This window comes from Festucalex cinctus, chromosome 11 (assembly GCF_051991245.1).
Source record: "Festucalex cinctus isolate MCC-2025b chromosome 11, RoL_Fcin_1.0, whole genome shotgun sequence".
In the NCBI taxonomy this organism is placed as follows: Eukaryota; Metazoa; Chordata; class Actinopteri; order Syngnathiformes; family Syngnathidae; genus Festucalex; species Festucalex cinctus.
Window position 1 is genome coordinate 6,664,116 of NC_135421.1, and position 22,987 is coordinate 6,687,102.

At 38.1% G+C, this 22,987-nt stretch overlaps 2 protein-coding genes and 1 long non-coding RNA gene across 3 annotated transcripts in view; 1 reads left to right on the plus strand and 2 right to left on the minus strand.

Moving 5' to 3' along the window:
- Positions 1-4,070, minus strand: part of ddx18 (DEAD (Asp-Glu-Ala-Asp) box polypeptide 18) — a 7,934-nt gene extending 3,864 nt beyond the window's left edge. Inside the window, exons 1-7 of the mRNA XM_077536332.1 lie at positions 3,877-4,070; positions 3,275-3,454; positions 3,058-3,207; positions 1,755-1,890; positions 1,537-1,637; positions 1,205-1,404; positions 326-440 (exon numbers count right to left, since the gene is read on the minus strand). Coding sequence (XP_077392458.1) covers positions 326-440; positions 1,205-1,404; positions 1,537-1,637; positions 1,755-1,890; positions 3,058-3,207; positions 3,275-3,454; positions 3,877-3,982 — 988 coding nt within the window. The 5' untranslated portion in view covers positions 3,983-4,070. The remainder of the gene's footprint in view (positions 1-325; positions 441-1,204; positions 1,405-1,536; positions 1,638-1,754; positions 1,891-3,057; positions 3,208-3,274; positions 3,455-3,876) is intronic.
- Positions 4,071-4,728: 658 nt separating this feature from the next.
- LOC144030454 (uncharacterized) lies at positions 4,729-6,869 on the minus strand. Its single transcript, XR_013287266.1, has 3 exons — positions 6,452-6,869; positions 6,049-6,206; positions 4,729-5,984 (listed from the first exon to the last, which is right to left on the minus strand). It is a non-coding gene; the product is annotated as an uncharacterized LOC144030454 (long non-coding RNA).
- On the plus strand, positions 6,759-22,310 carry LOC144030453 (actin-related protein 3). The gene is made up of 12 exons (XM_077536777.1): positions 6,759-7,044; positions 10,028-10,083; positions 10,340-10,464; positions 12,476-12,586; positions 13,260-13,355; positions 13,463-13,570; positions 15,545-15,688; positions 17,286-17,459; positions 17,721-17,813; positions 17,977-18,102; positions 18,536-18,619; positions 21,456-22,310. Exons 1-12 carry the CDS (start codon positions 7,001-7,003, stop codon positions 21,549-21,551), a joined length of 1,257 nt encoding a protein of 418 aa, XP_077392903.1. The 5' UTR covers positions 6,759-7,000; the 3' UTR covers positions 21,552-22,310.
- Positions 22,311-22,987: the final 677 nt, after the last annotated feature.

Below are 22,987 nucleotides of genomic sequence, written 5' to 3' on the forward strand. Positions count from 1 at the left end.
AAAAATGGAAGTTTAAAAATCGATTCACACACACACACACAAAAAAAAAAAAAAAAAAAAAAAAAAAAAGCAATGAAGATAAGACGTTGAATCGGTAAGACTACCGAATGAACAATTCTGAGCTCTAAAAAAAAAAAAAAAAAAAAAAAAAAAAAAAAAAAAAAAAAAAAAAAATCGACTTTTTTTTATTGAATCGATTCGAGAATCGCGCGATGTAGTATCGCGATATATCGCCGAATCGATTTTTTTTTTACCACCCCTAGTGTTTACGCATTATGAATTACAATAGAATAGATGAGAAAAACAAGAAGAAAAATAAACATACTGGGCAGAAGTTTGATGATCTGCTTGAGTTCCTCCTCGAAGCCCACCTCCAAGATGCGATCAGCTTCATCGATAATCAAACACTGCAAGTTCTTGAACATGAAGCCAGGCGTGTTCTAAGGATACAAATCAACAGAAACGGTCAACACTTAATATTATAACATGAACTAAGTAGGACACTATAGTACACAGTTTTGTGTGGGCAATTCAATTTAATTGATGCTTCACATCTTTTTTTTTTTCTTTTCTGCTTTTTTTTTTTTTTTTTTTTTTTAAATATGTCTCCTCTGAGCAGCTCTTAGCCAAAATTTAAGTCGAACTGAACATTCGACATTGTAATGTAATTTTCAATTTGCAAAGGCTCCAATTGGGTTCGTTGACCAACAATTTCTAATGTGTATATTTATTGATTCATAAAGTGTCTAGTTAAGAAGGGCATGTTTACATATCATTGTCTCATGAAACATGCAAAGTTGGAGCGATAATGCTTCAGATTCGTTAGCATTATTGTTATAACGTGTTAGGCCTTAATTGCCTTATTTGGCAGAATGATGTTAAGGTCAACATAGTAAACACTAAAAACTGCAAGTCAAGTCATTAACTATTAATTCATGCTTCACATTTGCCTTTTTTTTTTATTTATTTTTTTTAATTCTTATAAGACCAAAAATATTTATGTATAACAAATGAAAAGCTCTGGCTACAAAAGTGAGCAGAGAAACGTCACACAGGCGCTAGTCATGTGCTGTACACAGCTCTCATGTGTCTCTCTCTCTCAACATGATAAATTTTGTTAGTCTTTTTTTTTTTTTTTTGTAAAGGCATTTTTGATGACTATTATATTATCTTGATATTATTATACTGCGAGATTCCACTTCACCTGGAGGTGATCCAGTAGACGTCCTGGCGTTGCCACAACGATGTTGACACCATTGGCCAGTTTTTGAGCCTCTGCTGAGCGATTGCTGCCTCCCATGATCAAGCCGTAGGTGTGCACGTGGTGGGTCATCAGTTCTTTCAGCACGCCATACGTCTGCATTGCCAACTCGCGTGTCGGAGAAAGAATCACCACTCCAGTCCCTGACAGAAAGAAGGCAGACAAAAACAATTTACGCTACTGTAATCAAAACAAACATTCAGTCCAATAAGTCGAACCCGCACAACAATCAACACCCAGCCAATGGGCAATAATAAACAATGGATTAGGTTTACCGTTTCTAGGCATAAACTTGAGTTTGTAGATGAGCTCAATGGATGGGATTAGGAAGGCCAAGGTTTTACCACTCCCGGTCTTGGCAGCAGCCAGCACATCTCTGTCCATCACAGAATCGACAAATTCAATGTTAGTAATAGCTACAATTTATTTCAATTCAGTAAGCATACAGCTCTGCTAAGTGTGTATATCAAATGACCGAGAATGGGATGCCCACCTTCCCTCCAGCAGAGGACGAATGCTTTTGTGCTGGATGTCCGTCATGTGTTCAAAGCCCATCTCCTTCACTCCTTTCAGTGTGTTTTCACTCACCATTTCAGCGAGAGAAGCAAAAGACGTGTCCTCAAACGCTCCTGACAGAAACAACAAAAGATTACAATTGCTACTACATTTCATGAAACACATTTAACTATTTAAAGGGATACTTTACTTATTTAGCCATTTTGGCCAGTCAAACATGAATATTCTGCCTATATTAAATTGATATTTTCAATATTTTTCACATACAATTAGTACCTTTAAAAACACATTTTTCAACTTGCTGTCGACTGAAAATGACACCACAAGGGCTCAGGTAACCAATCACAGCTCAGCTTGTGAATGTCAAATGACCAAACCGAGAAAACAGGTGAGCTGTGATTGGTTACCTGAGCCCTTTTGATGTCATTTTCAACGGACAGCAAGTTCCAAAATGTGTTTTGAAAGGTACTAATAATGAAAGTATCAAATTAATTATAGACAAAATATTAACTTTTTATTTCTCTAATGGGCTAAATAAGTGAAGTATCCCTTTAACTTCACTAGTTTTATCCATCTCACGGGCAGTTATTTTGACCCTTGCTGTTGTCTGAAAATGACATCATATGGAAGACATTATACAGCAGAAATTTGTATGATTTTGTTTTTTTGGCCTATTGTCAATACTTTTGCCATCGAAACTTTTTGTTTTTATTCATAGTTAATCAATTTAAGAGCTCTGGGATGTTCACGCCTGATACCTGTTTGTGCATGATGTTTACTGAAAATTTCAAATGTGCAGTTTTTCTACAAAGGGATGGAAATTACAGTTTTAATCTGATTCAATTAAGCAATCATCAAATTAATTGAGAAAAAATAGACCAATTAAACAATTATTAAAACAATCTTTAGTTGTCGCCCTACATTTAACAATACAATGTAACATGTGCTTGCAGTTAGTCTTATCAGAGGAGTAAGGGGTGACTCCTCTCATCACAAAGACAACCACAAGAGTCGATGTGCGCCTTGACTGACACCCATTTCATGATGGAAACATTGAAAGGGCAACACTTAAGGCAACAGTATTCATGTAAATTAGTATCATGAGTTTCACAAATTTACAAATGTAACAAATACAACACAGCGTAATTTCACCACCCCCTGCCTCAAGTCAGCTGGGATAGGCTCTAGCTCACCTGCGACCCTTGCCTTGATATGCATTAAAGGAAAAAACAAAAAAACAAACAAACAAAAAAAACAGATGAATGGCAAATGCAAATTACCTGTCAATCCAGACGGAAGCTCAGGTAGATCATCTTCCTCAACATCCCCCTCCTGTTCCTTTGGTTTGACTGCTTCCTCCTCTTCTTCAGCCATCTCACCGCCTTCTTCCTCTCCATTTACTTGGTGTACAGTTTTGGGCTTTTTCTCAGCTGAAATAAGGATTATGACATCAATTTGAGCAATAACAGTAATTGGTGCAGTTTTAAGTTGTGTTACCTGGTGATTCAGCCGTGAGAGGTGCCTTTCTTTTCTTTTTTTTCTTCTGCTTTACAGTGCTTCCCTGTGCACCTGCTTGAATGTCAACTGGCTCATCGTCCTGCTTCTGCTGTTCCTGGGTTTTAGTTTTAGCTTTACGCGCTTCTTGAGGGTATTTCTCCTCCACACGGTCTGACTTCACTGCGGAAAACGTTGAATCATAATGTCAATCATAATGTCTTCCATCAAAACTGATGTACTGTACTTTACTTCATCCACCTTGTTAATGTTGATGCATTTGAGTGCACTGCTTGAATACATAATATACTTCTGTTAGAATTAGTTTCGTGGAAATTCAATAACTTTCATTTAGCCACACAAGACACAAATCAAATGGATGTTTACAAAACCTCTCGTTTACAGACATAAACGATATCATAAAATTGATTCCGGGCAGTTATGAGCTCAATATACCAACGAAATCATGAGATGTTTATTAGTTGAAACGTTATAATAATCATAATTCACAACTAGAAATCATGCTGCAACAAGCTAACGAAGCTAATGAAGCAACCAGTCGCCGCCGAGAACAGCAACATCATACTTTGATGATCAGTACCTACCAGACTCTTCGTCCTCTGTGTGCTTCTTGATTAGCTTGCGCTCTTTGTTTTTTTCGTTCCTTTTTTGGATTTTCTTGCGGAGAAGTTTCATTTGTAAATCCGCCATGTTGACTACAGAACCACACGTGTAAACGGGGAGAACAGGACCCTGTTCAAGGAGCAACCTGAAAGTTGCCTGAATGAAAATGTTAAGGACCCAAACAAGGTGACGTGAAAAATGCCCAATGGAAATACTAAAAATGAGGTATGAGATGATTCCTATATTGTTCAAATTATTTGCACATACTGGACTGGTTGTTTGAATGTGCTGCCTAAGTGCCTGTGTAATAATCATGCGTTGGCTAATCAGCATCTTAATTAATATGCCACATTTGTTACATGGGCGTATGTATATTTTATTCAGCAAAAAGAGGAGCGCTCACTAAAACCTTACGTTTAGACAATGATTTGTGAACAATATTTGAGAGAAATTGTCCGTTTGTGTACATAGTAAGCCCTGGGTCATTGGGTTCACAAATGGGAGCGATTATGTTTTGTTCAGCATAGATACAAAATATGTAGATGAGGTTATATTTTTGTATTTTATTTTTTTTAAATTATTATTATTATTCCATTTCAATCAGATATATTTTTTTCTTTATAAATATTTGTGGTGGCAATTTCAGCACTACCACAGTACTTAATCCAATACATTGTATTATGTACAATATTGACAGTCAAATGTCAATAATTGATGTTCATATTGCAATCTGCAAATTCTTTAAATTTGAAAATGTACAATGACACTGCATGTTGTGTAAAAGTCAGAGGCCACGTTTTCTTAATAAAACCTTTGAAAGAAGCAACAAGTCATTTACTCATCAAAGATCTGATGTTTAATAATGAGCAAACTATCTAAAATAGCATAGTTTACATGGGTTTGATATGGCTATGTACATGTGGCATCTAGTATCTCTGGCACTCATGTTATCATTGTATTAAATTAGATTAAAATAAATATCCCTACTAACCAAAGAGGTAACAACTTCTTTTACCCAACTTAAGCTTCTGAATAACAGGGATCAATTTATGAACAGAAACAGATAATCAATGAGACATAAATATTTTCTTTAATGAAGAGATACTCTCAGCTTGTCGCTACAAAATAATACATGTTCTTTGGCTTCTGATGATAGGTTTTTTGACAGCTGCTTTTCATGTCTATAAATTATGAAAAAATAAATAAATATATAACCTTGTTTGGTCATGCACTAGCATGTCCTCTATCAATTAGGGTGCCAATATCAAGTCAGCACCAATCAAGCACATTTCTCAGAACAGTGATTTTCTTCAACATATCGCTATAGCTTCTTATCAGTATTATGTGCAATCTTTAACATGTTTTGTTGAATAAGAGTGATATAAGCATGCTGACAGGAATGTCACAGAACAGTAAGCGTCTCATCCTCTGTCTTAACATGTGGATCTAGCTCTAATTTTACCTCTGAAGCCTGAATTATGGCGTGAGGAGGGATATTTCCATTCATGTCCTCAAGCGCTTGACCTGCCTGGTTCCTACAAAACCTCCTCAAGTGCTTTACAGCCCCCCTGTTCTTTCTCTTAAAAACCCTCTGCAAGCATGTTTGAGGCCTTGATGAACTTGGAAGCTGTGCATTTTCTCCTGGCTGCGTAAAGGACACTGGATTACGCCTGTGCATGTCCTCCTCCACTGCTTTGAACACAAGGTCTGTAATATCTCGACGAAGTCGGATAAGCACCATATTGTCTTTAATTTGACGCATATCTGCCAGCATGACATTGACAAACTGGTTTAATACATCGTGATTTGACAGATTTGCTGCCAATTGATCAGGAGCATCAGGTGAGCTTTTGTCATCATGAGGTTCAAAGCTCAAGGACATAGTCTCTGCAAGATGAGGTTGTGTATTTGCACAGTAGGAAGAAGGGTTGGAGGTGGACGCCTCAGATGGAAATTCCTGATGTGGATCTTGCCCTGTGTCAAAATCATCCAGTGGGCTCCCAAATGTACTTGTACCTGTCTCATGATCATTACTCCCCTCGGTCTCAATTTCTCCCTCGTCGTCCTCATGATCATCAGACTTGTCGTCCTGGAACAAAATCACACTCAACAAACATGCAGGAAAAAACATGATGCACTGCATGCATACTTACTAGGTAGGAATCGCCTCGTCTTCGAACTATGTATGGTCTCAGAAAATCCAATTTCTCTCTCAGCATCCTTTGCTGAAACGTATTCACCCTCTCTGGGTGCCACAACACCCTTCCATACTGAGTCCGCAGAGACCTTGATCTTCTCACAACATCGGATACTGGTGTAAAGAAGTGTAAAGGCAGTAAAAACATAAATGGCACTGAATCACTTGTGGAAATGAGGAAAATAGAAATTATACATTGTGAAATGTTGTTTACGATTTAACAAAGATAATAGTATTTCATAATAGTCCTTAATAGGGTAAGCTGTCTACATTACATTGAAATGTAGTCTATATATTATGTCAGACAAATTGACATTACAGTATTTATCAAATGTTTACAATATAAGCCGTAACTATACCTGATTTCCCGAGCAACAGGGCGCACTCGGACCACAGCTTTGTCTTCATGTCCCTGTCGTAGAAAGACTCCAGCGAGGAATTAAATAAACATTCGTGCCTTTTCCAGAAATCTATTAGCATGTTATCCCTTTTAGCCCCCCAATGTGGCCCCCGAATCTGTCCGCGAAAATGTGCCATAGCCTTTCTTTATTTATGAAACTGTGGCTTGGCTCCTGCTTCTCCACAGGCAGAATGATAATGTTCCGTTTCTTCTTTCGTTTGCTTTTGGCTTCAAATATAGTAGGCAAATGCTGCCACCAGCTGGTGTGGAATGAGCATGTCTTTTTGAGAGCGATACGACCCTGCTTGCGTCCTGCTTCACGAGGCTGGCCTCCGCCATCTTGCTTCTCCACCACACAAGCAGAGTACGGAAGTGGAAAGTGGAAACGCTACTGTACGGGCTGGGCTTGAGGTTCCGCCTGTGGCAAGCTCGCCGGTAGGGTTCTTCTGCTGACACAGCCTGCTAGGCGTCATCTTACCCTTTCTACACACCAGAAACGTGGGGAAAGATGGCTGGACGGCTACCGGCGTGTGTAGTTGACTGCGGTACAGGGTAAGATGTTTGTTTCGCACAAGGGCCCGGGTGTTATTAGTGCAAGGGAAAGACGCTGTCCGTAGCCGCAGCAATAACGGGGCGTGTATGTCTGCGCGTATAATTATGCTCCTGGTTAGCCAACAAGCCAAGTTGTTAACGGTATAGTTAATATCATCTACACCTGTTAACCTGCTCGATGGGTTCTTTTCCGTGTGTTCAATACATTTGCTTGATTGCCTACGTCTCTGGCGATTCACGACAGTGTTTCTTCCTGTCGTATACATAGTCGAGTAGATTTAATTGTGTTTATAATAATATCGTTAGACCCAAACCTGTTAGGAAATTGTAATCGTGCATCAGTTTTTGAATTATTTTAGTAGTCCTTTACTGGACACGTACTCTTTGATCCTATAGAAACCAAATTGTAGCTGTTCTTTGAAGCTAGTGCTTATGTCTTTGCTATATCTGAGCATGCGCAGTACAGCGGCAGCGGCCTTCCCAGCACACACTTCCTCATTCATTCTTTTTAGTCCATATATGGTTATTCATTGCTGTATGGGCTTTTCGAGAATTTCTCAAACATGTTGTCGTATGTAATATGGCATTTTCTTCAGAAAATAAAAGGAAACAAACCCTGTTTCAGTTGCAGTCATTTTTGCGTTTATTCAACATTTTGGTCCTAGATTGTTGGACATTTCATGTCATCTTATAAATTTGTTGTGTGCATTACTTGGCTATTTCTATTATTATTAGTCATTTTGTGCAAAAATAATATTTAATTTAATAATTGCATATTTAAGAAAAACAAAACACCCGCCCCCTACTGTAGGCTGTTTCTACCAATAATTTTCAACTATTATTGCAAGGGCACGAGTCGCACGACCCACTTTTATAGAAGTTAAGAAAAATAGAGCCTTTGAAAATGCATATCTATACAATGTTTTATAATTGTAGATGCTGTTTCAAATGTCAAAAATGTATTGCTACCTCACATCGGTGGACTGGCGATCCAAAATTTCATGAGTTTCCTGAATGGCCGGTCCATTCTCAGGCTATTATTGGTAGTGTCTCAGGAGGAGATTAAAATAATGTTTTGGAATTTCTGCAATGAACTAGCTGGAAATAGTGTTCAATTTATCCACCATTTTAAAATTTAGTCTCAGTTTAAATCCAGTTTCAATCATGATTGTTAGTTTTTATCATAGTTAGTCATTCTCATCCCGTTTTTATTTAGTCAATTTTTAGTTGATTATAAATCTCGCATTTTAGTCTTTATTTTAGTCCAAGAAAACAATTTCATTCATCTAGTTTTAGTCAACAAACACTGTCAATGTTTTAGTCTGCTGTATATTTTTTTTTGTTAGCAGATAATGTTGAACATTTCAGATCTCTTTTTTTTTTTTTTTTTTTTTTAAGCTTTCACCGTTAAGCCACCTCCTGTTTGTCCCATGTGTTTGTACATGTTGCATGTTGATGCAGACGTGAAAGAGGGTGTGTCACTCTCGCATGACAGTGTCACAGTGACAGATTAGCAGACAAGATTTTATAAAATCATATAATTTTCTTCTCGTTTTTGTTCGTGAACTAAAATGTCCATAGATTTTACTCCAGTTCTTAATAAGTGAAGTATATTTTCATCTCGTCTTCGTTAGTCTAGAAATGCATACTGATTTAGTCCCCGTTATTGTTTATTAATGTGGGTTTTAGTCTAGTTTTAGTCCGATGAAATATGTGTGTTGACGAAATTATTTTTGTTTACTGGTAGTTTTTGTTGACAAAATTAACACTAGCTAGAAGTTAGTTTAGACCAGCTAGCATTCAGATAAGCTTAAAATGTATCTTAAACTGTTCTAAATTGTTAATACATATCATGTATTAACTAGCACAGGAATTCACTCGATTTAGGTTAGCTTTAGCCATCCGTTGCATACATATTCCCCTCTCAGACTTGTCGTGTAGTTCAAGCCTGTTGAGGCAGGTTGAGGTGGGCAAGCTGGGACTGTTGAATGGTATGAAGGCCCGAAGTATGTCTGCTGCCACATATTGTTTCTAAGAGTCTGTTTTTTTTTGTTTTTGTTTGAGACAACTATTATAATAATATTAACTTATCTAATAGTTCAATGAAAAATATGTTTTAAAAAAAAAAACATCACCTATGCATAATGACCTATAATCTTTGGAGACAAAAATGTTTTAATTAAACTGTACACAGGTTTTCTGTAAAAGTTAGAAATTGAGACCTATAACGATAACAATTGAAGTTGAGTGGAAACTACAACCCTGAACACCTGTGGTGGAGGATTGTACTGAGTCTGTTAAAGTATACAATGCTTTGGTAGCCATCCATTGTTCCTGACACTCTTTATAAGTGAATTGAATCAGTTAAAGGTACCAGCCAGTATTTCTGTGTGTGTATGTGCGAGTACTTCTTCTTTTGTTATTCGTTTATTAATGGATGATGATTGCGGGACAAACTTTTCTACCTCTGTTCCCGGTAGAATTCCAAAATGGAATCAAATATAAGTTGTGCTAGATTCCTCTATTATGACCAGGATGTGGCCTATTAAATTTCCCCGAGTCATTTGGCAGCGGTCAACTTCTATCACTTTCTTGGCCCGGAGAACAGGATGTCTGGGCTTTCCCAAGACAGTAGTACATCTGGTTGGCTTGTGCCTTGCAGCACACTACACACAGTAGTTGCTTGAAAAAGACAGGAGCGCAACGGAAATGCTTAACATGTGCCTCTTGGTTGTTGAATGGGGATGCTTATATGTATTTTTCTCATATTTATTTCATCTTAGCTGTTTTTACAGAATCAAATTCATATGTACAAATTTCTTTGTTACAATTCAACTGAGTCATGAATAGCTTTTTCAGTAGACTTCCTGTTGGCAGCCTAACCACTTTAAAAAATCCACTTGAAATTCATTGGGAAAACTACTCTACACATACCAACTTGGTTTGCTTTTCATTTTGGGCTTGAATTCTTTTTCTCTTGCAGGTACACCAAACTGGGGTATGCGGGGAACACAGAGCCACAGTTCATCGTTCCATCATGTGAGTTTTGCACTATAGATTCAGCTCAGCACTTCACAATGCCCAGTGCCTGCAATGTGCCTTTTAGAATGGGAAGTGTTTCAGTACTTCAAGGACGCACAAAAGTTTGAATGGTTTACAGTTTTATGTACATATCATAATGGTGGATACATGTCTATTTTCCATTTATCTCAAATAAAACTGCTTTTAATAGACACTGTAACAATATCACAAGTGAATCCTTTGCTGACTGTGTGAATTAAAAATGTCCTGTCAGGCATTGCCATCAAAGAGTCAGCCAAGGTTGGAGACCAAGCTCAGCGGAGAATGATGAAGGGGGTGGATGACTTGGATTTCTTCATCGGAGATGAAGCTGTGGATAAGCCCACATATTCCACAAAGGTACTTGACCGTGGCTGTTTTTTTTTCAGACAGCTTACAGGCTTTATACATGTAATGAATAAATTAATACATTGATTAAGAAGAAATGCTTTGTTTACCTCTTTTTTTTTTTTTTTTTTTTTTTTTTTTTTTTTTTTTTTTTTAATACCATAAGGGTGTAATGATCTTCATATCATCCAGATAATAATGATAAGATTAATGATGAATGATAAGTGTGCTGTGAGACAGTTTGCTAATGTGCTTGCATTGCAGGAAATTATCCAATTTCACTTAATAGGTAAAATTGTAAAATAGTAAAGGGATACTTGACTCATTGAGCCATTTTCAGCGGTAAAAAGTTAATATTTTGTCGATAATTAATGTGGTAACTTCATTATATTTCATGTGCAATTAGCACCTTAAAAAGTAATTTTTCTACTTGCTGTCGACTGATGATGACATCACCTGTTCTGAGGAAGTAGCTAACGACCAATCATGGCTCAGTTTGCTAACCAAACCCAGAAAACAGTTGAACCATGATTGGTCGTTACCTACTTCTTGAGCACAGGTGATGTCGTCATCATCAGTCGACAGCAAATAGAAAAATTACTTTTTAAAGGTATTAACTGTACATGAAAAATAATGAAGTTATCATTCATTCTGGACAAATATGAACTTTTCACTGCTGAAAATTGTTCAATGAGTCAAGTGCTCCTTTAAAGGTATTTATTTACTACTAGGCAGGAGGCATTAGGGCTGGGCAATAACGACATCAATATTGTGATATTGGCCCATGCTATATGCATATTGCAAAGACTTGCAATAAGTTTCATATCTAATTGTTTGTTTGATTTTATCTGAATTTGACCAGTCAGATGCAAACTTAAATGTGCATCACCATCCAATAGTTGAACATTATCTAGGGTAATTACAGCTAATTAACTAATACATTGAGCTTGTTTATTTTGCCTCATGAAAAAAAAAAAAATTTAGTCATGTGATAATAAAAAATGTTATTTCTTTAGGTACATGTTAAATATCGCAATAATATCTATCACAATATTCAACAATCATATATCGCATGTTTTTCCAATAGCGTGCAACCCTACTAAGCATGGGCAAATAGTCTGACGGTATGGAAACGGTGAGCAAAAATATTTATTAAAATTATAGATCAAAAGTGTCTTGTTTTTGAAATATTTGAAAGAATAAAAACAGCATTTTTTTCCATTGAACACCATCTACAGTATTTTAATTTTAAACAAAACATAGAGTATTTGATACATTAAAAAACGTGTACCATGTTAAGTAAAAAAATAAATAATTGAAATTCATACTCTTCTCTTTTACTTTTTCTTAGTAAGTCACAGTCTCCAACAGACCCGTGGGCTACTCATGTTGTCCTTGGGGGACTAACTAGTACCCACTGGCCCGTTTTGTTTTTTTAATGGACAGTGCATATTAATCAGCAGCAAAAAGGTATCTGTGTAAGTATGCTGGAGTTAGCGAAGTTGCTCTCTCTTGTCTCCCTATCGCTGTGTGGGGTGTGTAACTTCTCTCCGTGCTCATTCGATGAGAGGGAAAAAAAGTGGCTGGCCTCTTGTCAATAACTTTAAAGAGGTGGCTTATTTAGTGATGTCTGCAAGCAGGCAACCATATTGCAGCAGGACGTTACCTTCTGAGGATTCTCCTAAAGAAAAAGAAAAGGAGAAGGTGATGGACGGTTTTAGTGGTTATTGAAAACTTGACTTTTTAAAATAACGATAAACTGCCATGGTAATTGACCCATGCCTATTTACTACAAATAATATATCTTTGATTATCGATCTATGCCAGTGACATGTAGGGACAGGCACAATTCAGTGCTGTTCCACTAGATGGCAGAAGGTACTTAACTAGCGTGTCTACTTTTTTTTTCTTATGTAAAGATAATGTTGTCTTAATAAACGTTGGGAAATGCTGTTCTAGATAATATTTTCGCTCTTTTTTTGTTTTTGTTTTTTGTTTTGTCTCAATTATTGGATGTCAATAGTGGCCAATTCGTCATGGGATTGTGGAAGACTGGGACCTTATGGAGCGCTTCATGGAGCAAATCATCTTCAAGTACTTGAGGGCCGAACCTGAAGACCACTACTTCCTCCTGGTGAGAACACTTCTCTGTAAATTTACCGAACACCTAAAACAACCTGTATACATAAACATTTGAATTACAGATAAACTAGATTTCAGTAACATCTCTCTGTAACCCGGTACCAGTCTGCAGGCCATTTGGTACATTTATTTTTATTTTTTAAGCGGAACATGTGATGCTCTTCAAATGAAGCATGAAAATATGAGCGTAATTTGCATAGGCCGCCCACAGAGGCGTGTAGCCACCGGACCATAGCAGCAAATTAATGGTGCCATCGTTTGATGATGCATATTTGCAATTATCAATGATGCTAACGCCCTATGTAGGATCATAACTTAACCTAAAAACTGAATGTTGACCTTTTAAGGGGTTTTTATAATTCCTGAGGGCTTATTTTATATTACCCTATACATTTGTTGTACTGTTAGGTAAAAAAAAAAAAAAAGTTTGAATATGGCTTTTTATCATCTTTATCATTTTGCAAAATGTTTTTTTTTGATTTGACAGTCAAATCAAGTCAAATTTTGAGGACTCTTCTGTCTCCTGTACAAAGCTGGACTCAGGGACTCACTGCACAATATCCATTATACATCCAGTATACCTGTACACAGTTCATGGCAATATGTGACACTGTAAGCAGTTGTTAGTGTGCTCATAATGTTTGTGTTTTTGCTTAAAATTACAGACGGAGCCCCCTCTAAACACACCAGAAAACCGAGAATACACAGCAGAGATCATGTTTGAATCCTTCAATGTACCAGGACTGTACATTGCAGTTCAGGTCAGAACCATCAACTTAATTCTCTTCGTGTATAGGAAAGATGCAGTGCAACTACTAAACGATTAATTTAGCTGTAATGATACCAACATTTGTGACCTACCATACAGGCCGTGCTTGCTCTCGCAGCCTCTTGGACATCCAGGCAAGTAGGCGAGAGGACGTTGACAGGCACTGTTATTGACAGTGGTGATGGTGTAACCCACGTCATCCCTGTGGTAAGTATAAAGAGTAGAGCGACAAGCGTTCACTCATTACTAGTGATCAAGGAGTACGTTACACAAACTGTGTTTGTCAGTCAATAGTGACCCCTGCTGTACATATAAAATCATTGCAGGTCAACAAAATGCAAATAAGGAAAAACTTGCATGCTGTAAACCCAACATTAGCCTGTGAAACAATATTTAAACTTTATTCAATGGCTAGTTTCAGTGTGATTTCATCTTTGCGTAATTTCATTTGCTCCGTTTGTTAACTGAATTAAGTTGTTTATGAGAAGAGTTCACCATTTGCTTTGTGTAAATGCTCAAATGAGTTGGCATGCAGAAATGTAGCAAATTTGTCTGTTAAACAATTTGTGTAACTTATGTATGGCATTTTGTGAACCAAAGTGTTCAATCATGAAAAACACACAAAAAATTGATTCATTCATACATTTTTGAGGAACAGAAGGTTTTTTTTTTTTTTTTTTTTTTTTTTTTGCTCCAAGCCAGTTTAATCTCCATCCATCGAACCCACATGTCAATACAGTACGTTTACTTAGAAACACAATTTGGCACAGCACATCTAAACGACACACTTCCTGTATCGGTCACATGATTTTTTCTTAAAGCAATACACGCACCACACCAATCCGGGGTTTCACACTTGTGCACTCAGCAACACAGTACTGACGCACCCGTGTTGTTCGTCCCATCACTATTCCATCCATCCATCCATCCATCCATCTTCTTGATCGCTTATTCCTCACAATGGTCGCGGGGGGTGCTGGCGCCTATCTCAGCTGGCTCTGGGCAGTAGGCGGTGGACACCCTGGACTGGTTGCCAGCCAATCGCAGGGCACACAGAGACGAACAACCATCCACGCGCACAAGCACACCTAGGGACAATTCGGAGCACCCAATTAACCTGCCATGCATGTCTTTGGAATGTGGGAGGAGACCGGAGTACCCGGAGAAGACCCACGCGGGCACGGGGAGAACATGCAAACTCTACCCAGGAAGGCCGGAGCCTGGACTCGAACCGGAGTCCTCAGAACTGGGAGGCGGACGTGCTAACCACTAGTCCACCACTATTCATCAAAATTTCTTTCTCACTCGTGCACACTCACTGCCTCACACAAACATAGTTCTAATTTCATCTACATTTTTTTTTCTCAAGAAATTCATATACTGGTAACATCCCTTCATTGATCCATTTATTTTGTACTGCTTATCTTGTTACGACTCCTGGGTGAGCAGGAGTCGAGGGGCAAGGGGCACCCCATCGCTGTAGCCATAAAGTGTTTTGTTGCTGGCATTCTTTCAAATGGAAGCACCTTTAATCTAACAACTGACGTTCATCTTGATTTGTACACATAAAATACACCGATTGCTATTACCATACTTACTGAACTATAAAAGAAACTGATAGTTGTCAGAAAGACACTTGGCAATCTCTCTATGGTTCAGAGTAGACTGTATGATGACAGTCTGACTTCCAGGAACGTCTCGCACTCATTAGTTCAGATTAGTGTGCTTTTTGATTGATTAAATAATAAATACATATTTAGGGTTACGGTTACCATGCACATTCAAGTGCATACAGCCTCAACTCTCTTCGGCCTTCTCCCTGCCTGCATGCACACTCCAAATTCACACGTCATACATAACCATTCACAGTGGCTCGAGGAAGCAGCCAACCAGGAACGAGCGTGAAACCCGCCCACCAATCAGAAACGCGCGATGGCACAGCAGGTGCACTTTTTTAGTTTTTTTTTTTTTTGTTTTTTGTTTTTTTGTTTGTTTCTGGCTCGAAGGAAAAGAGGGTCGGATTTAGGAACGGCGGAGTGCTGCTGTTGAATGAATATAACGGAAAAACTGAATTGACATCACTGTAAAATTGTATTATATTTTACATATCACAACCTTATTTTCAAATTGAATCAAATTGTTTCATTTATTTATTAACGTTTATTTGTTCTTGTCCTCTAGGCTGAAGGTTATGTTATTGGCAGCTGTATAAAGCACATTCCCATCGCAGGACGAGACATTACTTACTTCACCCAGCAGCTTCTAAGAGAGAGGGAGGTGGGCATCCCACCAGAGCAGTCACTCGAGACAGCAAAGGCAGTCAAGGTTTGTCCTCTTTTTGACTTTAATGTGCTGTGATATCTTTTACATTATCCATCAAATTTTCAACCATAGTTTGACACTTGCACAGTTTTTTGTTCCTTTCACTTTTGTTGAAGCCAGTGCTCCCCCCAGGGAAGAAGAAAATATTTAATTCCTCCCAACTCTCCGCCATAACTATATAAAAAAGTATCAGTTGTTATAGGTACACGTTGTTACCCTTTCCAGTGTGCTGAACTATTTATTATTTTGGGATCGGTATCTTGTGATCGGCAAAGCTACATTTTTTTTTAAGAAGCGCTCTTGTTACCCCCAAGTTCACCAATTAAAAGTGGAATGCTATCCGTGAATTGGTCACCCTAAACAATCAGTTCCAAGCTGGCTAAAAGAGAGTCGTGTTCATGTCACTTATGCTGTGTCTAAAAAAAAGTTTGACATTGTCAGCCATATGACATAACTTTGGACATGGCGGTGTCCAAATTCACGCAGCCTTCAAAATATTTATTGATTACTTGGATAATTGTATTAGTTAAGTAATTGTTACACCGCTAATAAGTATGAATGTAACAATATCCAAGCATCACAATATGATATCACGATATGAAGGTCACGATACGATAATTATCACGATATCTTGGGGAGGTTGGTGATCCAAAAAAAGGTCACAATATTGTACAAAAATCATCTCATACTAAAAAAAAATATATATATATATATATATATATATATATATATATATATATATATATATATATATATATATTCTGCTTTTGTAAATTACAGAAATTAAAAATATTATAAAAATAATAAACATTATATATAAATAGTCTATATTTTGAGGCAGTTACTTGCTAATGCCAGCACGCATTGAGTTCCTCCACATACTGACTCGGTTCACAAGCATATTATGTTACCCTTCATCTGACCATTAACATGGATTTTAAACATAGAAGGGCCAAAACATGCCTTGTGAAAATTAGACTGCACTAAAACAACTAGCCACAAGAGGGTGCTAGAACTACACAAATGGAAATCAACCCGACTTTTTTTTAAAACAGATGTGCTGCTTTTAATATTGTGACATGATGACGATGATATATTGTGGCCGTTTTCATATCGCGATATCATGATATTGCCGTTATCGTTACATCCCTACTAATAAGTGTATTCAGCCAGGATGTATGCAGATCCAGACTAAGGTTGAGGTGGCCTCTATCTTGACCTGTCATATCGAGATGAGAAGGAGGGGATGAAAAGAGAGGAAGCATGACAATAATCACTTAAACTTAAATGGACTCTCAGTTATGGCTTATACTAAGTTTATTTCCATAGTAAGAGAAATACACATAAGGAATGTAAAGCTTGGGGGCCCTGGGGGGAACATTGTACAAATTAATTGTTGTAAAAGTGGTATTACCTCTGCACTGTGCTCCAAAGTGGTTGTATAGTTTCCTGCAAGGAGAACTGCTGACCTCTATAAAACCTATAAATAATATACTTGAAGAAAATTTGAGTGGACGCTATGATGTGACTGTGTCAAATGTTCATCTTGTTGATTTAAGCAAATTAGTCAGGATATTATATTTCCGTATGTCCCTTTTAGGAACGGTTCAGCTACGTGTGCCCAGATCTTGTCAAAGAGTTTAATAAGTATGACACAGATGGCTCCAAGTGGATTAAGCAATACACCGGCGTGAACGCCATCAGCAAGAAAGAGTTCACTATTGATGTGGGATACGAGCGCTTTCTGGGACCCGAAATCTTCTTTCACCCAGAGGTAAGTTGAACAAAAACAAACAGACAAACACCACAAACAAGTTTTATTTTGGCTAGAGTCACAACAACCAAAATGTTCAAAATTGATTATGATCGACACTAGAATTATGTTAATCACATGACAAATAGTTGCAAAAGGGGTTAGAAAAATAGCTAAATATAGCACAAGGTTAGAGCACAAGGCAGACTTATACTTCTTGTCCCTTACCTAATATCTCGTCTTCATTTTTTTTTTTTTTTTTTTTTTAAACAACTAACCTAGTTTGCCAACCCAGACTTCACCCAACCTATTTCTGAAGTGGTTGATGAAGTCATCCAGAACTGCCCAATTGATGTTAGACGTCCTCTCTATAAGGTAACCAACATACTGCAACATACTAACTACACAATTACATATCAGTCATGTAACAAGAATTCACAGTATCTTTGCTTTTCAACAAATCTTTCTTTGGCTGACTGACCCATTAACTGCTTTTAGATTTGTAATTAAAAGATTGATCTAATTTTTCCTTTCTCAGAACATTGTTCTGTCTGGAGGCTCCACCATGTTCAGGGACTTTGGGCGCCGTCTGCAGAGAGATTTAAAGAGGACTGTTGATGCCAGACTGAAGATGAGCGAAGAACTCAGTGGAGGCAAACTTAAGGTGAGGAACATGTACTTCATCACAACAGAGACTGGGGGGAAAACAAAACAAAACATTTGAGTAGTGAATCAAGGTTTAAAATTGTTGTGAGAGAAGTGATTGTGGATACTTCCTTGAAATTTAATCCTGTGATCTTGCATATTATTATAAATCATCGTCATCATCCCTTCAGAGTGGATCATTAGTACCAGACTGGAAACGATGTGTTATAACTAATCTTAAACTATAGGCGACGACTATATGTATATAAATGTGTAAATGATTTGTGTACTGTACCAGGCACAGATTAATTGCATTGATGTGATCTATTCTTGTACAGCAGTGTGCATTTTATATTGTGTAACATGCAAACAAACATTATGCTTTGCCCTCACTCTCTTGGTCATGACATGGTGTGTACGGTATAAATTGTGTCAAATTCTTCTCTCTGCAGCCCAAACCAATTGATGTCCAAGTCATCACTCATCATATGCAGAGATATGCTGTCTGGTTTGGAGGATCAATGTTGGCGTCAACTGTAAGTAGCAAGGCAATATGCACTTGTGGGCACTGCTAGATTTTTTTTAATATCCCATGACTGTCACTATATTTATGTTTTACTAATGAGTGGTACAGAGAATGGGTAGATGGATGGATGGATGGATGAATTTGTTTTAATTACAGTACACTGTGCCCAAAATTAGTATGGGCATGAGTTATGCAAAGATGCTTTTATCACCAATCGGATTGATTACTGTAATGCACTGCTTTCTGCTCTTCCCAAAAAGAGCATTTCTACCTTACAATTATTACAGAACCCATCAGCACATGTTGCATTTTATTTATGAATAGAGCTGTATAAAATAAAGTTAGTTTAATTGACGGACGTCTGGATTGTTCTGATCACAATGTCAAAACAATATCAGTGGATGAGAGAGTTGTTCAAAGGATATGCATCAAAGAGGCTTAATATGTTGACTTGACAGTGGTAGAGTGGGTGTCTCAGGGTTGTGGGTTCAATCCCAGGCCATTGAGACTGTGTCGAAGTATCCTTGAGCAAGATACTGAAATCAGTTGCTCTTGATGCTGCATCATCAGTAGGGAATGCGTACTCAGAATGTAACCCCGGGTTTTCACCGGATGCGGTTGCGGTGCGGTCCGGCGACGCAAGCAATTAGATTCCATTCATTCGAATGGTGCAGTTTACACCGCTTGCGGGTGCGTTGCGTGTCGACTGCGGAAGGCCTGCGGCGTGCCGCAAGCCTTCCGCAAGGATAGACCTATTTTCTATTTTTGCCGGACGCCGCAGCGGTAGGCCTCCGGCAAATGGCAAGCTAGCACAAAACACATCGAGCGGGACAGGAAGACCGAGGCAGTTTCAAAATAAATTTCCGGTTACCTTTCAGAATAAAACACTCGCCAGCTCCTATTTCGCAAGTTTTTCAGCAAAACGTGACGTGGGCGTCGCCGGGCCATGTGCTCATTCACGGTTTAGACACCAGCGAACATGGACGAGGAGAGGTTTATATTGGAGGTGGAAAACCACAAAATAATATATGACACGGCACATCCTTTTTATAAGGACTGTAATGTATTGTGAGTTTGATGTTCGCGATTGCTTGTTGTGCCCGTCTCGCTTGCCGTACTGAGCGGCAGCCGGACGCGGAAGACAGAAATAAAGAGTGGACCCGCACTGACACGACTCTCGTTATTAATATACTTTACAAGGACAACCAAAAAAAGGATGCTGCATGGAATCTCATAGCAGAAGAAGAAGAAAATGTTAAATCAAAAGAAGTCCACCTCTCTTTCTGCTCCTCTGTTGAGCACAGACTTTCTGTATGTTTGTCGTTGTGAAATGCCACATGATCGCGCGCGCGCGCGGTCCCGCGAGACACGTTGGAAAGTGGGCGGCGACGGAGCTGCCGGACCGCAGCTGTGCGGAGCCGGTGTGGATTGACAAAAAAATTGACCCGTCCGGAGCACGCAGTCAAGACGCACCGCACCGCAACCGCATCCGGTGAAAACCCGGGGTAAAGCGCTTTAAGGACCTCAAGGTGGAAAATAAAATAAATGAAGTACCATTTAGACGGGCAAAGATATTTTTTGGGATGTAATTAGGGGAGTAGCAAACACTGATTCGAATCGGAAAATCGGTTTTGAGTTAACAAACCAAATTGAATTGTTACATTTTAAAATTGTCGCACCCCATGTACTGCATCGTATCGAATTGTCTTGTGTGGAAAGATGCACATTCTTGTAATAGCATTATTATTTTTATATTATTATTATATTTATTTATTTATTTTTTATAAATGATTTCATTGTCACCTTCTGTGCTGTGCTAAATTATCCAGTTTTTCTCTTAATTTGTCCATAAAATTATTTACAAGTGTCTGTTCATATACATTAACAGCAGGTATGCCTGACACTTCCTGAATATGTACCTTCTATTTTTCTGTTCATGTCTTGAATGTTCATTTAGAGGACTCTACTTAAAGTACAACTCACCCCCAACCAGCTTCTTGCTCCACCCCTCACCAAAAGAAGTGTTGGATGTGGTCTGGTTGTGATTAACAGCAACAGTGAAAATTATGATCAAATAATTTCTATTCCACGACAAGCTATGCTATATAAACTAACCACGTTATGCTAATAAATCACTGACCTGAAAATCAATATAATGATGTTTGCAAATGCTACTAATCCAACTCCAACTCGCTAAGATGTGTACGAGACTGAGACGGTGGGTGCCCGCGTGACTACGTTGGTTTCACGGAAGTGACGTCGGTAGTCTGTGCTCGTCCATCCAAAGAGCGGACAAACAGCCATATTGCGCTTATCTCAGTGTTTAACCTGAAGATGATGCACGCCACACATACATTTTTTTTTTTTGCCCCAAATTCAAGCTTTCAACAAGCATGCACTAAAATGTCAAAATAATGACCAGGACATGTAAACACCCATTTTTATCAGGAAAAAAAAAAAAAAGATTTGTTGTTGAGTTGCTCTTTAAGAGTGCTACTTTGGTAAAGCTGGGCACCTCTTGTCCTACAAAAAGTAGCGACTATTGGCTTGAGTCATTAGTGCAAGACCTAGGTGAGGTTTGAATTGCAAGTGTGTAACTTTTTGTGTTATATTGCTTTATCACTGCTCCCTTTTTTCATACTTTTGTGTTGGAGAGGTTGGTCAAAGGTCATCATAAAAAAAGGCTTCAAGCTCCTCTTCTTTCTATGTTTTGTTTTTAATGTTGAGTTTGACTCAAGGCAGGAAAAATCAGGAAATTGGGCATTTTTGTATATCATTTTAAATGCTTCTATGTTTTAGTTATTTCAGTTGCGTTTTAACTGGTCCTTGTCTTTGTTGTTCCACAGCCCGAGTTCTACCAGGTTTGCCACACCAAAAAGGACTATGAAGAGATTGGGCCAAGCATCTGTCGCCACAATCCTGTGTTTGGAGTCATGTCTTAATTAAATGGACCAGCAGTGGCGTTTGGGGGACTGAGTTTGAATTGTGTCCAAGGACACGTTGGAAAGGTGCAAGGCGGTGCTCTTGAAACAGAACAGAGAGTAAAAGAGACACCTGACTGTTTCTTTTCCTCCCCGTTCTGCCTTTTTTGTTTCTTTTCAAATTGGGAAGAATGGTTTTATAAAACTGTTTGCTGAGTGAATGGTGTGGATGGTGAAGTGAATGGTTGAGATTATGTTTGGTGGAGGCCTTGAATAATGTTGCAACTTCATGGTGAAAATACTTCCGTTCAGTTTAGATCCCCGCTTTGTTTGCATCTCTCCTTATGAGCTTCAAATGTACCACAAGAAGCACTTGTTTATATTACATGCCTTTTTTTTTTAAATTGAAGTCTATATGATATCAAGGGTTAAGAAATAACAATTGACTGTTTCATCTGATGGCACAGCTTTGATGCAGAGTATTGTCCAAAGTTTAACAAATAATCTCTCACTTATTACCTTAGTGTCAGTTTGGTTTGTCCTCTAATTCTCAAGTGTTGAATTATCTGCTTTCACTTACGACAGTGGCACGTTTCCACCTCTGATGCAGAGAAAGAAAACATTCTAGGTTACAATGATGCAGTTGAACTCACATGACTGTCAATCCAGTATTGTTTGATTTTTTTTTTTTATTATTAAATACCAAATTATTCAAAGAATGTGATTTGTGTATTTAATGCCTTGCTGCATTCCATTAAAGGCGTGAATTGGTTTGTAAAAGCTGCAGTTTCCTGTACTTTATTTTCAGTCATCCTCCTCTTGTGTTACCAGGCCCAAGTAAAGCTTGATAAATGTCTCTCATAGTCTTATTATAAATTAATTTATTATTATTATTAAATTATTCTTTCTTATTTGAATCTCAGTATGACATGTTGCGGCCAGGTAATAATACTAAACACAACTTCCAAATCAGTCAGGCAGTAGACAAGTGTAAGCTTCGCTGACCACCAATTTTAGAGGACTAGGTAACAATGAAGGTCCCTTTTTCATCACTTTTTAAATATTTATTTACTGTCTTTGATGTCATTTTATCAAGTTTGCAAGACATGGGTTGGAAATTAGTTATTTTCATTGGTGAAAAATAAAAGATTTTGAATGGTCTGTTTTTCTCACATAAATTCAAAACTATTCAATAAAATAAGCTTTACTCTGATTGTGTCTCTGTTCTTAATTCGATATGGGAAGACAGCTTTCCTCTGGTTAGTTCCCGCTGTTCCATTAAGCCTATTTGGCACACAATTAAATGGGTTGACATGTGTAAGGTCGGTGTCTCGCTGTGATCTTGCTCCTTGTTTGGCCTCCCTTCTGTCAGGCCTCCTGGCTCGCCGCTCTAATAAGTGAAGTGTGCATTGCGTTTGAGCATGTAACTGTGAAAATCAAGTTTGTTGGTTTGTTTT